The sequence below is a fragment of the Eubalaena glacialis genome, chromosome 3, assembly GCF_028564815.1.
Source record: "Eubalaena glacialis isolate mEubGla1 chromosome 3, mEubGla1.1.hap2.+ XY, whole genome shotgun sequence".
In the NCBI taxonomy this organism is placed as follows: domain Eukaryota; kingdom Metazoa; phylum Chordata; class Mammalia; order Artiodactyla; family Balaenidae; genus Eubalaena; species Eubalaena glacialis.
In genome coordinates this window covers 106741362-106756104 of record NC_083718.1, presented here as the reverse complement: position 1 = coordinate 106756104, position 14743 = coordinate 106741362, and the positions used below count along the sequence as shown (strand labels likewise).

The following is a 14743-nucleotide window of genomic DNA, read 5'->3' as shown; positions in this document are numbered from 1 at the left end:
TTCATTGCAGCATGCATGTGGGATCTAGTTCCCTGACCAGGGATTGAACCCCGGCCCCCTGCATGGGGCGTGGAGTCTTTCCACCGCACCACCAGGGAAGTCCCTGAATGCCCTTTAGATAGTGCTTAATTTACTCATTGTCACAGAGTAAAATTTATTTTTAATTTTAGAGATGGGTCTGCTGTGGAAATTGTGGGCCTGAGTAAATCTGCTGTTCGTTGGTTGCTGGAATTATCCCAAAAAAAAATTTTTCCTTATCATGAAGTTACAGTAAAAAGACATGGTAAGCTGTTTCTTTTGTTTACAAAGAAACTCCAAATGTACTCTCTATATTCTTAACCTACGTAATCATCATGTGACTCAATGAACTAGTATTAGAAAACCCTTAAGATTAAGGGGAAAGACAAACCATTAATTTACTAGTATGAAAACTGCAACAAACCTGATTACTAACCATATTTTTATAGCAACTTTGAACTGAGATATGAAGAGCATCATACTTATTTTTTTTCCTCAGTATGACTGTGAGCAAGTCGAGTTTTGGTGAACAATTATGAAATCTTTACATCTCTTTTTCTAGAACAGTGCTGTCCAATAGAAATATAATTTAAGTCACATACATATTTAAAATTTTCTAGTACCTACATTTTAAAAAAGTTAAAAGAGACAGGTGAAATTAATTATGATTATATTTTTTATTAACTCAATATATACCAAATATTATTTCAACATGTAATCAATATGAGATTATTCATGAACTATTTTACATTCTTTTGGGGAGTACTATGTCTTTGAAATGCAGTATATATATAAATATATATATATATAAATACAGTATATACTTCTGGCACCTCTCAATTCGGACTAGCCTCCTTTCAGGTGCTCAATAAAGATAATTTTATCAAATGTAAGAGTGATCCAAACAAAGACAAATGATCTGGGATCATTTGTTAGAGTCTAATCCTTTTTTGGTAATACAGTGAAAGATAATTTTTAATTTCTGGGTAGTGTTCTTCAAAAGGCCCTGACAGTTTTAAAAAGTGGATAATTTATTGACTAAATATTACTCTTTAGCTGTAACTAAATGTATGAGTTTCTTTGAATGCCTAAAACTACCAAGTCTTTTGTAATGTTTCAGGAAAAGTTGTGAAAGTCTCATATGATGAGTGGAACAGAAAAATACAAGATAACTTTGAAAAGTTATTTTATGTGTCAGAAGACCCTTCCGATGTCAGTGAAAAGCATTCTAATCTGGTGCATAAACGTGGCATATACAAAGATAGTTATGGAGCTTCAAACCCTTGGTGTGACTACCAGCTCAGGCCTAATTTTACCATAGCAATGGTTGTGGTAAGTGATTTGTTCTGTTCTTTTCAAATTTCAAAAATGTTATGATAGGGTTTATTTAGTTCTTTATTCCCATTTGTTTTCAAATTCATCGAATTGCTAAAAAGTGTATTGTTTACCAGCTAGTTTTATATGGTCTTTTCTAATGAATAAAGCATTATGCATATCACCCTTAATCTATAACATTTGGTGTCAAAAAATAGAAAATAATGGATGATGACTAATGAAGTTCTTCTCAATAACACACATAGAAAATGATGATATTTGTACAGCACGCTGGCCTAAATGGATTAGGTTGCTGCCAGATCCAGCTGCTTCAGTTAGCCCCAGGCCCTACCCAGCTGTCTTGAAGCAGAGGGCATCTGTATTTCAGCACACCTGTGCCATGACCAGTGCCTCAGCACACTGGTTGGAAACATCTGGACTAATGAACTAATATGGGTAGCTTCAATTCACATTCCATTTTCTTTGTTGTATTGCACTAATTAGTTCTGTCTAGCCAAGAATTCTAGACTCTCCTTATTTTCTCTATACCTAGTCTAAAAATACAGTAAAATAGAGAAGGTATGTGTTCTTCTATGCCCGCCTAGATGTTGCCACTTTGTCAAAAAGAGTATTAAATGTAGTATTATTAATTATAGTAGAATAAAAAATACTAAGGTACATAATGGTAGCTTTGATTCAGTGTGCATTTGATTTCATTTAACATTTAAAATTAATGCAGATTCTTAGTCACCAATGCTTTCTCTCCTTCTCTACATCACAAGTAAATTTACTCATGCTATTGGAGTACAAATCCTTCTGTATTATATTATGACCCTAAAAGCAAAAAATGAGTTCCAGATGAACTTAAAGGAAGCTATTGTAAATCTTCTAAAGAATGAATTATATGGGTTTAAATGTGTTCTGCCTTCACTGTAGCTGTGACAGCTTCATTCTGGAGCTAGTATACTTTCTTAAGTGACACAAGGAAACAATCACCTCAAACAGCTTTCCTAACCTCTAAGGCCAGGATCAGCGCTTCCAAGTCGGCCTGATAGGATTAGGTATGATTAGGCATCTGCACTTGATTTCTGACCAGCACTGTATTTTTAAAGTTTTCGTTATTTTCCAGGTTTATAGTCTGTTTTCCAAAGTGGGTGGACACTAATTCTTCTGTGATCTTAAAAAGTTTGTATATTTGTTTTTAACACTCATTAGGCCCCTGAGCTCTTTACTACAGAAAAAGCATGGAAAGCTTTGGAGATTGCAGAAAAAAAATTGCTTGGTCCTCTTGGCATGAAAACTTTGGATCCAGAGTAAGTTATAAGTATTAAGAATGTTGTTCATATTATATTTAATATGCAATTATATTCATATTGGCATGAAAACTTTGGATCCAGAGTAAGTTGGAGTATAAGTATTAAGAATGTTGTGGATATTTTATTGCATCAAGCCATAATTTTTTTGCTTATCAATAAAATCTCTAAAATTGCAAACTGAATTTTTAAAAATACGTTTTGTATCTTCATTAAACATCAGTGTTCAAAATGCCTTTGGCTTGTCCTATATTCAATAATCAATAAAAATTTTAATTTTATAAACTAATATGTCATGAATATTTTCTAATGCCTATTTTTTCTGACTGTAAAAGTCATACATGATTATTATGAACATTGGAAATATAGATGTATTGTCTCCTCAGAGACAACCTTGATTTTCTAAATTGTTACTCGTAGTAGTTCCTTCCATATTTCTAAATGGCATGTGTTTGCAGCTGTTTCTTGATTCTTTTAAATATTAGACATTATTTGCTTACTGCTTGCGATGACAGATGAGGATTTAACTCTGTCCTACCTTGCCACAAACCCTTTCCATCCTCTCTAAGTAATTACACCACTATTTTTACTGAAACCAATAAATAATTTTGTTTTTATGATTATGTGTTTATCTCATTTTGTATTTCTTCTCTTTTTCAATTTTTTTTGAGTTTCTAATGACCTTTCTGTTTTTCTTCTACTTTTTTGCTTTAAAGCTTGATACCCATCATCAATTTGCTTTCTCTTTCATGTATGAGAGATCCTCATTTTTGTAGTACCCTTACCTTTGTAGATTTTTCCTGACTTATTGTGTACTCATTTCAGTCTTGAGATGCAAAATTTTATATGTGTGTACTTATCTGCATTCTAAAGTATTCTCAATATTTTCAGAGGTGTTAAGAACCACTGGTCAAAACTAAAACCCACAGTAAAAGCTTACTCATGTTGCAAGTTCTATCTATCTCACTAAAAGAAAAAAAAAGTAATAATTTAATTAAACAGAGTGTAGATAACTGTCTTGTATTAAATGTTGCAGTGTTTGTAACTTTGTTTAATTTGTAAGTATGTATAAATTGTGTGCGTTTAGTTGCTATTTATAATCTAATATACCAATTTTACTTAATTTTAAAATAACTTCACGGAGAAGTTTAAAAAACAACCTTTCCAATATATAATAATTAATAAAACCTTATCTTTAATGTTTACTAATTCAAATTATTCTGTGTATATTCTGATTGTTGTAAGTATATTAGAGGCCTGGTGAAATAATTAAATTCAACCAATATTTAGTGCCTCCTTGAAGGCAAGATATCTGAATATTTTATATTTTTTGTATTAGGCAGTAAGTGTTTCTTAATCATTCCCTAACACATTCTGAACTCAGTATATACTAATTTAAGGTTAAACGGATGATGAACTTTAGTCTAGAGATTGGAAAACAAAATAATTTGATTAGGTCTTACCTTTGCTATTAGGAAACTTTTCTAATGCTTTCTGTGTAATGCCTGATCTTTTTTTAACCTAAATTTCAATTATTTTGCAGTGATATGGTTTACTGTGGAACTTATGACAATGCCTTAGACAACGACAACTACAATCTTGCTAAAGGTTTCAATTATCACCAAGGACCTGTAAGAATTTAATTTTTCTTCTTTGAGTTTTCAGTTAAAGTTATTTTTCAAAGAATTTTTGATATTCACAGCTCTTTTTTTTCCTTCACTTTTAAATTATCTTTTTCAGGAGTGGCTGTGGCCTGTTGGGTATTTTCTTCGTGCGAAATTATATTTTTCCAAATTGATGGGTCCCGAGATTACTTCAAAGACTATATTTTTGGTTAAAAATGTTCTTTCTCGACATTATGTTCATCTTGAGAGGTAAGTCGTCAGGGCATGTAATTTTCAAAATTAATGTTTAGTCAATCTATTAGCTAGTAAATGGCATTTCTTTAGAATTCATTTCAGTATAGTCTATGTGAAATTTGAAAGCTTTACTCTTTAACACAAGTTCTATGTAATTTTTACCTTCTTTTAATTATTTTAGGTTGTTATTTAATTTAAAGACTTGATATTGCATGATTTATACATGTGGTGGAATAGTCTTTGGTTTTTAAAATTTAGCTGATATTTTTGGATAAGGTTAGTACGGGATAAATACAAAAACTAAAAGTCTCAGGCTGGGCCTTTTGAGTTAACTGATTTAAAGATATATCAATAAATAATCTTCAGAAATGATTTCATTATAATTAAAATATCAGTGTTGGTGTTTTGACTATTTCAAACCCATTTGTCACCTCCTTTGTCCTAATTATTAGCAGATAAATAGTATCAGAGTTATGTGTCTTTATAAGATGATATAACTCAGTCAAAAGGTATCTTAATTTCACAAGTTCTAGATTAAACCTAGATATATGTACATCTTATTGCTCAGAATAATTATGCATAAATATGCATAAACAACATAGTTTTATCTCCTCTATTATAAGAACATGAGGGACTTCCATCTAGCAACATGAATGTTGTCAAATTTTTTCTTTTTTTTGAAGTTTGTTTTCATTAGCTTAAGTATAGTCACAGAAACCCTAATCCTGTCACACTTCTACCTCATCTAGAGATTAAGTCTGAAGTCTGTGTGATGTGAACATTCTTATATTCCATCCTTTACTGCCCAAAGTATTTCTCAATATTTGCATTACTTTTCTCTTTCTTCCTTTTTTTCCATGAGGAGTAAGAATATCTTGCACTGCAGAGATGATTCTTCTACTTTACCTATAATCACATCCCTCCTACCTGTTCCATGACCTTGTCAAATAGTTATCCTTTCTTGGTATTCCACTTGATCCCTCCTTCCTAAGCTACAAAGATATCTGTCAGCCTATCCTAAAATAAAGTCCCTTCGTGCTGTTCCTGCCTCAAGCCTTGTTTTATCATTCTGTTCTCTCTTCAGTACATTTTCTATACAGTTAACCTCATTTTTTTTTTCTTTTCTGACACCCAGTCAGTCATCACCACATACAATCTGGCTTTTGTTTTGCCCTCACCAGTCTGGTGAAGCCACTCAAGAAGATCCTTTCTGGTTCCCAGATCCCATGATTTCCTTTCAGTTCTCTTCTTTGACCTGGCTATAGTATTTGACATTGTTGCTTTCCTCTTTTCATGAAAAACGTTATGCTAGCCACAGCATTAGGTTTCCCTTGTTAACCTAGTAATAGTAACAACTATAATAATAGCAAATAATATTTATTGAGTACTTACTATCTTCAGATATTGTTCTAAATGCATTCATATAACATTACTCATTTCATCCAAAAAACTATATAAAATAGCTATTACTATTATTATCATCCTATTATTGTTATTCACATCTCCACTTACTAGCTATGTGGCTGTGGGAAAGTTACTTAACTTCTCTGAGCCTCAGTTTCCTCATCTTAAATGGATGTGCTGGTATTGTTTTGAGGATTAATATATTAGTACATGTAACACGGACAAGATACTAACTCAAGATATGAGCTACTATCTCCATTTTATAAATTAAGCTTAGAAAGTTAAGTAGTTTATACAAAGTCAAATGGCAAGTAATTTGGTAGAGCTCTCACTAAACTCCAGGCAAGCTGGCTTCACAGGCTGTGCTCTTAACCACTACACTATTGGCTCTATTTACTGTTTTTCTGGCTTTGCTTCCTGGCACCTAAATATGTTCATTCTCCAAAAATCTATCCTTGATCTTCCTTTCTTTTCTATCTACCTTGTCTTCTGTTATATTTCACCTAATCTCACATCTTCACTCTTCAGGTAATTTTGAACTTTCATAAACTCCACTTCTACTTTTTAGCTACCTGATAAACTTGTTACCTCGGATGGCCTTCTGCCATCACTCATTTTCTCTCACACGTTTTTTCTTCCTATAGTTCCCATCTTTGTTACCGTATTACCATTATTCATGCTCTGCAAGCTCAAACACCCCAGGTACTTTTTAATTTTACTGCATTACCTCTCCAGAACATCCAGATAGTTGTCAAGACTTGATTCTAGTTCTGTTCCTTCTAACAGCCCACCCTGTTCCTTTCTGTTGCCCATGCCTGATGTGTAACTCATAACCTTTTCTATGGACTAGGCAATAGCCTCCATACTTGCACTCTCTTTTCTCCATTTTGTCATATTACCCCAAACAAGATCAATCTTGTGGAAATATAACTCACAATTTTAATCTTATCTTTAAAAATCTTCAGTAACTCACCACTGGCTACAGAATGAAATCCAAATTCTTCAGTTTCCACAATTTTTTCTCAAACTACCTTTCCATTTTTATTTCTTACTGTTTCCTGTAGCTACTTTTGATAGCATAATATGCTTTAACTATGAGCTTTGGATTCAGATTGGATTTCAAATTCTGTCCTTGCTGCTTATTTTTGCATGTGACTTTGAGCAAGTTACTTAACCTCTCTAAAATAAATTTCTTCATCTATAAAATGAGAATAATATCTCATTACTTGCTGTCAAGACTAAATGAAAAGATAGATCAAAAATACTTGTCACAATTCAAGAAATGGTTTCATCTGAAGTGCAGTATTACTTTTTAAATTGTCTATAGAATCTGTAGTAATGTCAATATTCTCATTCTTGATATTGATAAGTTGTATTTTCTCTTTTTTTTTCCTGATCTGCCTGGCTAGAGGCTTATCAATTTTATTGGTCTTCTTAAAGAACCAGCTTTTGATTTCATCGGGGGTTTTTTTGTATTGTTTTTCAGTTTTTATTTCATTGACTTCTACTCTACTTTTTATTATTCTCTTCTACTTACTTCAGGTTAATTTGTCTTTTTCTGTTTTTTCAAGGTGTAAGTTGAGGTCATTGATTTAAAGACCTTTCTTCTTTTCTAGTATAGGTACTTAGTGCTATAAATTTCCCACTATGTACTAAATTAGCAATACCCCAAAATTCTGATGTGTTGTGTTTTTTTTTTAATTCAGTTGAAACACTTTCTGTTTTCCCCTTTGGTTTCTTCTTTGACTCATGTGTTGTTTAGAAAGACGTTATTTAGTTTTCAAATATTTGGGAATTGTCCAGAGATGTTTCTGTCACTGATTTCAAAATTAACTCTATTGTGGTCAAAGAATATATCTAATATGACTTATCTTTCTAAACTTATTGATACTTATTATATGACACAGAATATGTTCTAACTAGGTCACTAAACTCTTTGCAAGTGAAAAAATGTGCCTCCTGCTGTCGTTGGGTGGAGTGTTCTTAAAATGTCGACTAGGTCAAGTTGGTTGATAGTGTTATACAAAGTACTCACAGATTTTCTGTCTACTTGTTCTGTGAGTTACCTAGAGAGGGATATTGGCATTTTCTGCTACAATTATGGATTTGTCTATTTCTCCTTGAAGTTGTATGGGTTTCTGCTTCAGGTATTTTGAAGCCTTATTATTAGATGCATAAGTGTTTGGAATTATTATGTTCTCTTGATGAATTGACCCTTTTATCATTATGAAATGACTTTCTTTATCACTGGCAATATGTCTGTGCTCCAAAATCTTCTTTGTTTGATATTAATATAAGCACTCCAGATTTCTTTTTGTGTGTGTGAATCAGTTTTTTTTAATTGAAGTATAGTTGATGTACAATATTATATAAGTTACAGGTGTACAATATAGTGATTCACAATTTTTAAAGGTTATACTCCATTTATAGTTATTATAAATCCAGATTTCTTTTGATTAGTTGTGAGAATGATATATATATTTCCATCTTTTTACTTTTAACCTTTTTGTGTCTTTATAGTCAAAGTAGGTTTCTTGTACATAGAGCATATAATTGGTCTTATTTGTCTATGCAGCCTGATAATCTCTGCCTTTTAATTGGGATGATTAGACCATTTACATTTAATGTGATTATTTATATGGTTAAGTATAAATCTATTTGCTTTCTGTTTATCCTGTCTGTTCTTGGTTAGCTTTTTCTTTTTTCCTGCTTCTTTTAGACTGATTATTTTATTTCCATTTTATCTCTTTTGTTGGCTGATTAGCTATTCTTATTTCAGTTTTTTGAATGTTTGCTTTAGGTGTATAGTATACATCTTTAACTTATCATAGTTTACTTTCAAGTGAAGATAGAGTTTCAAGTGTACTGTAAGAACCTTAAAATAGTATAGTTCCATTTCTTCCCTTCAGACCTTTATGCTATTATTGTCATCTATTTTGCTTTTACATATATTATAATGCCCATACTACATTGTTATTATTTTTGTTTCAATCAGTTATCTTTTGAGGATAATTAAATAATACAGAAAAAAGTCTTATATAAATACATAGTTGCCAGTGTTCTTCATCTCTTTGTGAACATCCATATTTCCATCTGGTATCATTTTTTTCTGCCTAAGGACTTCCTCTATTATATCAGGTCTGCTCATGATGAATTCTTTAAGCTCTTGTATGTCAAAAAAGTCTTTGCCTTCATTTTTTGAAAGGTGTTTTTGTTGTGTATAGGATTCAGTGTTGACAAGTTTTTCTTCTAGTACTTTAAAGTTGTTGCATTATTTTGACAAGAAATCTGCTGTCATCCTTATGTCTAATTTGCCATTAATTTCATTCAGTGTATTTTTCATTTCATACATTGCAGTTTTCATCTCTTGAAGTTTGATTTGGGTCTTTTGTATATCTTCCATGTCTCTGCCTAATATTTTGAACATATGGAATACAGTTACAGTAACTATTTTAATGTCTTTGTTTGCTAATTGATTTCTGGGTTGGTTTCACTTGTGATATTCTCTTATTATGGTTAATATTATCCTATTCTTTGCCTGTTAGTGTTTTATTGGATGCTAGATGTAAATTTTACTTTCTTGGATGTTGGATTTTTTTCTGTATTTCCATAAATATTCTTGAACTTTAGCTTGGAATGCAGTTAAATTATTTGGAAACAGCCTGATCTTTTCAGGACTTGATTTTAACTTTTTTTGGACCTAACCAGAACAGCATTTAGTTCAGGACTAATTAGTCTACACTAATGAGTCAAGACTCATCTGAGTTCTCTATCCCATTTCCCTAAAATTACAAAGTTTTCAAATCTACCTGGTGGGAATAAGCACTGTTCCTGACCCTCTATGAATGACAGGTACTACTTCATCTAATACTTTTGGGTGGTTCTTTCCGCATCCTTGGTTAGTTTTCTCTTGTGTATTTGCTGATGGTTATGCTGTGAATACTTGAGTGGGACCCTTTACATGTCTCCAGAGTTCTCTGTTTGTGCAATTATCTCATCTCTAGTACTCTGACCTGAAAATTCTAGCTGTCTTGGTCTTTCTGGACTCTCAATTCCATCTCTTCAGCTCAAAGAGTCTGCCAGGCTCCACCTGGGTTCCCCTCCCTTTGTCAAATCCTAGAAACTCTCTCAAGACAGGAATGCATAGTAATCATAGGACTCACTTCAATTTTTTTCTTATTTCTTAGGAATCATTCTTCTTTGTTGCTTAATATTCAGTATCTTAAAAACTACTGCTTCATATACTTTTTCCCGTTCTTAGATTGTTTCAGGCAGGAGGGAAATTCTGTTCATGCTATTCTGTTTCCTGGTAGACAGAGCTAGGAAATATATACAATATATATACATACACGTATATTTATATTTCCCTGTAGTTATCTCTATACAGTATACTGAAAACCTGTGTTCACACCTGTTTAATTCTAGTGTTTAATTTTCTCCCTTTTCATATTTGTAATTCCCTTTTCTAACAGTGAGTAACCTACTCCCCATACTCTGCTGTCGCCACCACGTGGACCCAGCTCACCCTGCTCTAGCTCTGACACCCCATGCTGGGGTGCCACAAGACATAGATGCCCTCTTCACCTTCCTTGGGCCTGACAACCCCATGTAGGCCACTCTTATGCATGGATGCTCTCCTTGCACCACTTGGGCTCTGGACTACCCCCACCCTTGCTGTGAACTCCTTCCTCATACCCCCTAGACGCTAACATTCTACTCAGTGCTACTCCTGCTACACTTCTCTCCTTCCCTCCTCAAATGTAGTTACTGACCTTCTTGGTCCCACCTAATGACTTGAGGAATGAATTTTTCAGAAAGCAAGGGAAAGGAGACTTCTTTATACCAGTATGGGTATCTTCCACGTTCTTGTGTTCATATCCAATTATGAGCAGCATTTAATGGTTCTGTAAGTTTGTTTTGTTTCTTAATTTTGGTGCTATATTAGTTTGCTAGGACTGCTGTAATAAAGCACCACAAACTGAGTGGCTTAAACAACAGAAATGTATTGTCTTATGGTTTTGGAAGCCAGAAATCTGAAATCAAGGCATTTGCAGGACCATGTTCTCTCTGAAGGTACTAGGGAAGGATCTCTTTCAGCCCTCTCTCCTAGCTTCTGGTATTTCCTTGGCTTGTACAGCATAATTCCAGTCTTCTCATGGCATTCTCCTTGTGTTCATATTTGTGTCCAAATTTCCTTATTTTGTAAGGACACCAATCATATTGGATTAGGGGCCCACCCCAATTCACCTTAACTAGTTACATCTGCAACAACCCTATATCCAAATAAGTTCACATTCTGAGGTACTGAGGGTTAAGACCTCAACATATGAATTTTGAGGGGGACACAATTTAGCCTATTATAGATACTCAGGAACCCAACTTCAGTAATCTGACATTTTACTCTGAAGTAGTTTGAACACTTGAAAATGAATAAGTTTTCTATGTTTTCTATTTCTCTATGACAGTTTTTTGAAATATGGTACCTAGCTGATATTATTATTAATTATTATTAATTATTATTCAAAATATTGCCATATTTACCTAATGGAATCATTTTTTCATTTTTATTATGAAATATTTCATATCTTCAGAAAAGTATATATAAGTTACAAAGCATAATAATGAAACAAATTAAAAAATGAACCAAAAAAATGAAACATTACAGAATTCTGTATTTTTTAAAATTTTCATTTCATATTTAAGGGATTACATTACATCAAAATGAAGAATAAATTTGATATGCTAATAATGCTGTGTTTTGATAGTGAGATCTGGAATGAGCCATTAACCTTCATAAACTTCTCTTATCTCCTCTATAAATAGGAATAGTTATGATACCTACCTTATAGAGTTGCTGTGAGCATTAAATAAGATAATGTATATAAAGCACTTAGTATTAGAACATAATAAATGCACAATAAATACTGTGTTATTATTCAGGAGAATGAGAAATTAGTATAGAAATTTAGATTATTTTTCATTGGCATTCTTTTCCTAATCATAATCCAGTGTTTCTTCATCATTTCATATTCATTTTATAATTTTGTCAAGATCAAACATAATACAGTCACATAATTACAATTTGAGTCTCATAAACTTACTCTAAAAGAAATAAAATTAGGCCTGAGAGGATGTTCGTATCTATACTTATATACTGCTTGGGATGGTAGTTTCCTCTGTTTTTAATACATAAAGGGATTCCTTTGTAATTGAAAGTCTTAAATCCAAAAGATTGAATATCAAAGAATAATTTCAATCTAAATTCTTTATACATAAGCTTTAGGATATTCTGTTTTATTTTGTAGTAAATGAGTACATATGATTGTTTTCTAAAAGAGAAGGCAAAATCACCAGGTGTATTGCCTGCTTTGTTAATCCAACAAGATATGTGTTTGATTATATCTCATAAAATGGCTTTTCTTTCTTTAAGATCCCCTTGGAAAGGACTTCCAGAACTGACCAACGAGAATGGCCAATACTGTCCTTTCAGCTGTGAAACACAAGCCTGGTCAATTGCTGCTATTCTTGAAACACTCTATGACTTATAGTTGACTCATGCATATGATTGCATTAAGTATGCAATCAATTGTATTGTTGAATGCAAGGTCATAATGTAATGTAAATGCTTTATATGCACATGCTAAAGTCATTCTTAAAATCTCATTCATATAATACTGATGCCTGATTAGGTAAGACTGTAAAGCATTGGTTTTTCTTTTTCTTTTTCTTTTTTTTTTTTTTTTTTTTAAACAGGATGTTTGTCTTTTGAATTCAGGAAGTATTCTTCAAATGCCTAGAAATCAATAATTTGAAATCCAGAGTTTGAAAAAGAAAAAATCATGTAATCTTCTATTTGTACATAAGTGAAAATGAAATATGAGAATGTAATAATGAAAGAAATGGAAAAGTATCTTTAAATGGTGGTATATATTTTCTTCAGTAACAATATATACCAAATAGGCTGTGGTTAATTAATACTTTTACTATAGTATTTCTAGCACCTTCCACACTGCATTCAATAGATACTAAATGAATGCTGAATCATAGAAGTGTCCACCTGCAATATATGTTCATAACTGGAGCACAGATGTTTATAATGTGCTTTTATTTTTTTCACTGATATATTAACATGTTTTTAATATAATGAATTTCAACAGTATATTTAACATAATTTACTTGTGCTAATGATGCATAGGATATATGAAAAAACCACAAAGCATTAGGAATTTATTTTCTAAAAACACTTTTATAAAATTAGTCTTGAGTGCCAGTGTCCTACTATGAGATGGTTTACCTTTTCGTAATGCAAATTGTTGGCCATGTTTATGAGAACTTTAAAGAAAAAAAATACTATATTAGTTTTCTAAAACTTAATAACTATTTTTAGTTTGTGTGTAAAAGTGTATTATACTGGTTTCCTATTAACCAAAATGTGTTGACAAGTTTAACATTGAGAACAATCTTAACATAATATAAATAGAGATATGAATTCAGTAGTTATCTTGAATTCAATATAATCATTTGAAAAGTTTTTCATGTTATTTTAAGATACCTTAAATCTGGAAAAGTCATAAAGGAAAAAGGCTTTTAGCATTTATATGATTTGACATTTTTTAATAGTACTTATTTTCTAGATGAATTTTTTTTTTTTTTTTACTGTCTGTTTTCGTCTCCAGAAGGCTCTTAAATTAGATCATTATACTTTCAGTTGAAAGAAAATAGTTGCAAAAATCCATTTCATTATTCAATTGTGTATTTATAGTTAAAATAATGGTGCAATAACACTTTTCTCAGCTAGAAGTCACATATCCAACCACCTTAACTCTGAAGAAGGAGTAAAAATAAAGAAGAAAAACAAGTAAGCTAAAACTTCTGGGTAGTAAAAATGTAAAAATGCTTCAGATACCAAATACCCATTCTCGACCCTCCTTTAGTTTTAACTAGCTTCGTTCCTGGTTTCCCAACCTAAAGCAGATTAAATCCTACAGAATTAACGACCGTTGTGATAGTAATCTGACCACTGTCTATAAACACATTGACTTCCAAGTTTCCCTTCCTTCTTTATTGCTCAATGTATAACCTTCTCTAACCTGTGCAGTTAAAAAGAATGACCTTCCTTGATAGGCAGAACCATTAGTCATCAAAGATTCACATAGTTCTACTGTTCTAAATTAACTCCTGTATTAAAAGTGGTAAGAAAAGTAACCGAAAACCAACATTAAATATGTTAAATATAAAAGCAAGAAACAATGGCTGGCTGATGATTAAATGTGATAAATAAGTAAGTAAATGAATATATTAATTCTAATAAATAAATAATAACAAGTTGACAATTTTAAATACATAACCATATTGGGTTATCTATGGTAGGGCAAATATCCACCTCAATAAATTTTTAGGATATCGTGTTGCAGTAGAAAATTAAGTGATTCATATTCCTTACTAGGAATATTAATGAAAGAACATTGTTATAATCTGCATGGCCTATTTTAAAGTTTAAGAGGCATGTTATACATTATTTCATCAAAGGTTGTTAAAATAATAGTTTTAGACTTTAGAGGGATAAATGTTGACTAAAAAACATTTAAATAGAATACTTCATTCCTGAGTGATGTTGGACGAGGTGCCATTATATTACATATTGAGAATGGTTCTGTGCCTTGGTTCTTAATTAATTCAAATCATTCTTACTTTTTAACTTGAGAAGTTTGCCAGTTTAACCAGTATGCTGTGATAATTCAATACATTTCAAAGATAATTGAGAAAAGACAAGACCTGTCATCCTGTCTATGAGCATTATAACCTATGTGAATTGCAATGCATTTCTGATACGTC

The 14743-nt window shown here is 32.0% G+C and overlaps 1 protein-coding gene across 1 annotated transcript in view; it reads left to right on the top strand.

The window, feature by feature from the left end:
- The window catches only part of AGL (amylo-alpha-1, 6-glucosidase, 4-alpha-glucanotransferase), a 76534-nt gene extending 63968 nt beyond the window's left edge, over positions 1–12566 (top strand). The window contains exons 29-34 of the mRNA XM_061186282.1: positions 171–283; positions 1139–1350; positions 2548–2645; positions 4189–4276; positions 4386–4519; positions 12339–12566. Of these exons, the coding sequence (XP_061042265.1) occupies positions 171–283; positions 1139–1350; positions 2548–2645; positions 4189–4276; positions 4386–4519; positions 12339–12456 (763 nt within the window). The 3' untranslated portion in view covers positions 12457–12566. The remainder of the gene's footprint in view (positions 1–170; positions 284–1138; positions 1351–2547; positions 2646–4188; positions 4277–4385; positions 4520–12338) is intronic.
- The last annotated feature ends 2177 nt before the right edge of the window (positions 12567–14743 follow it).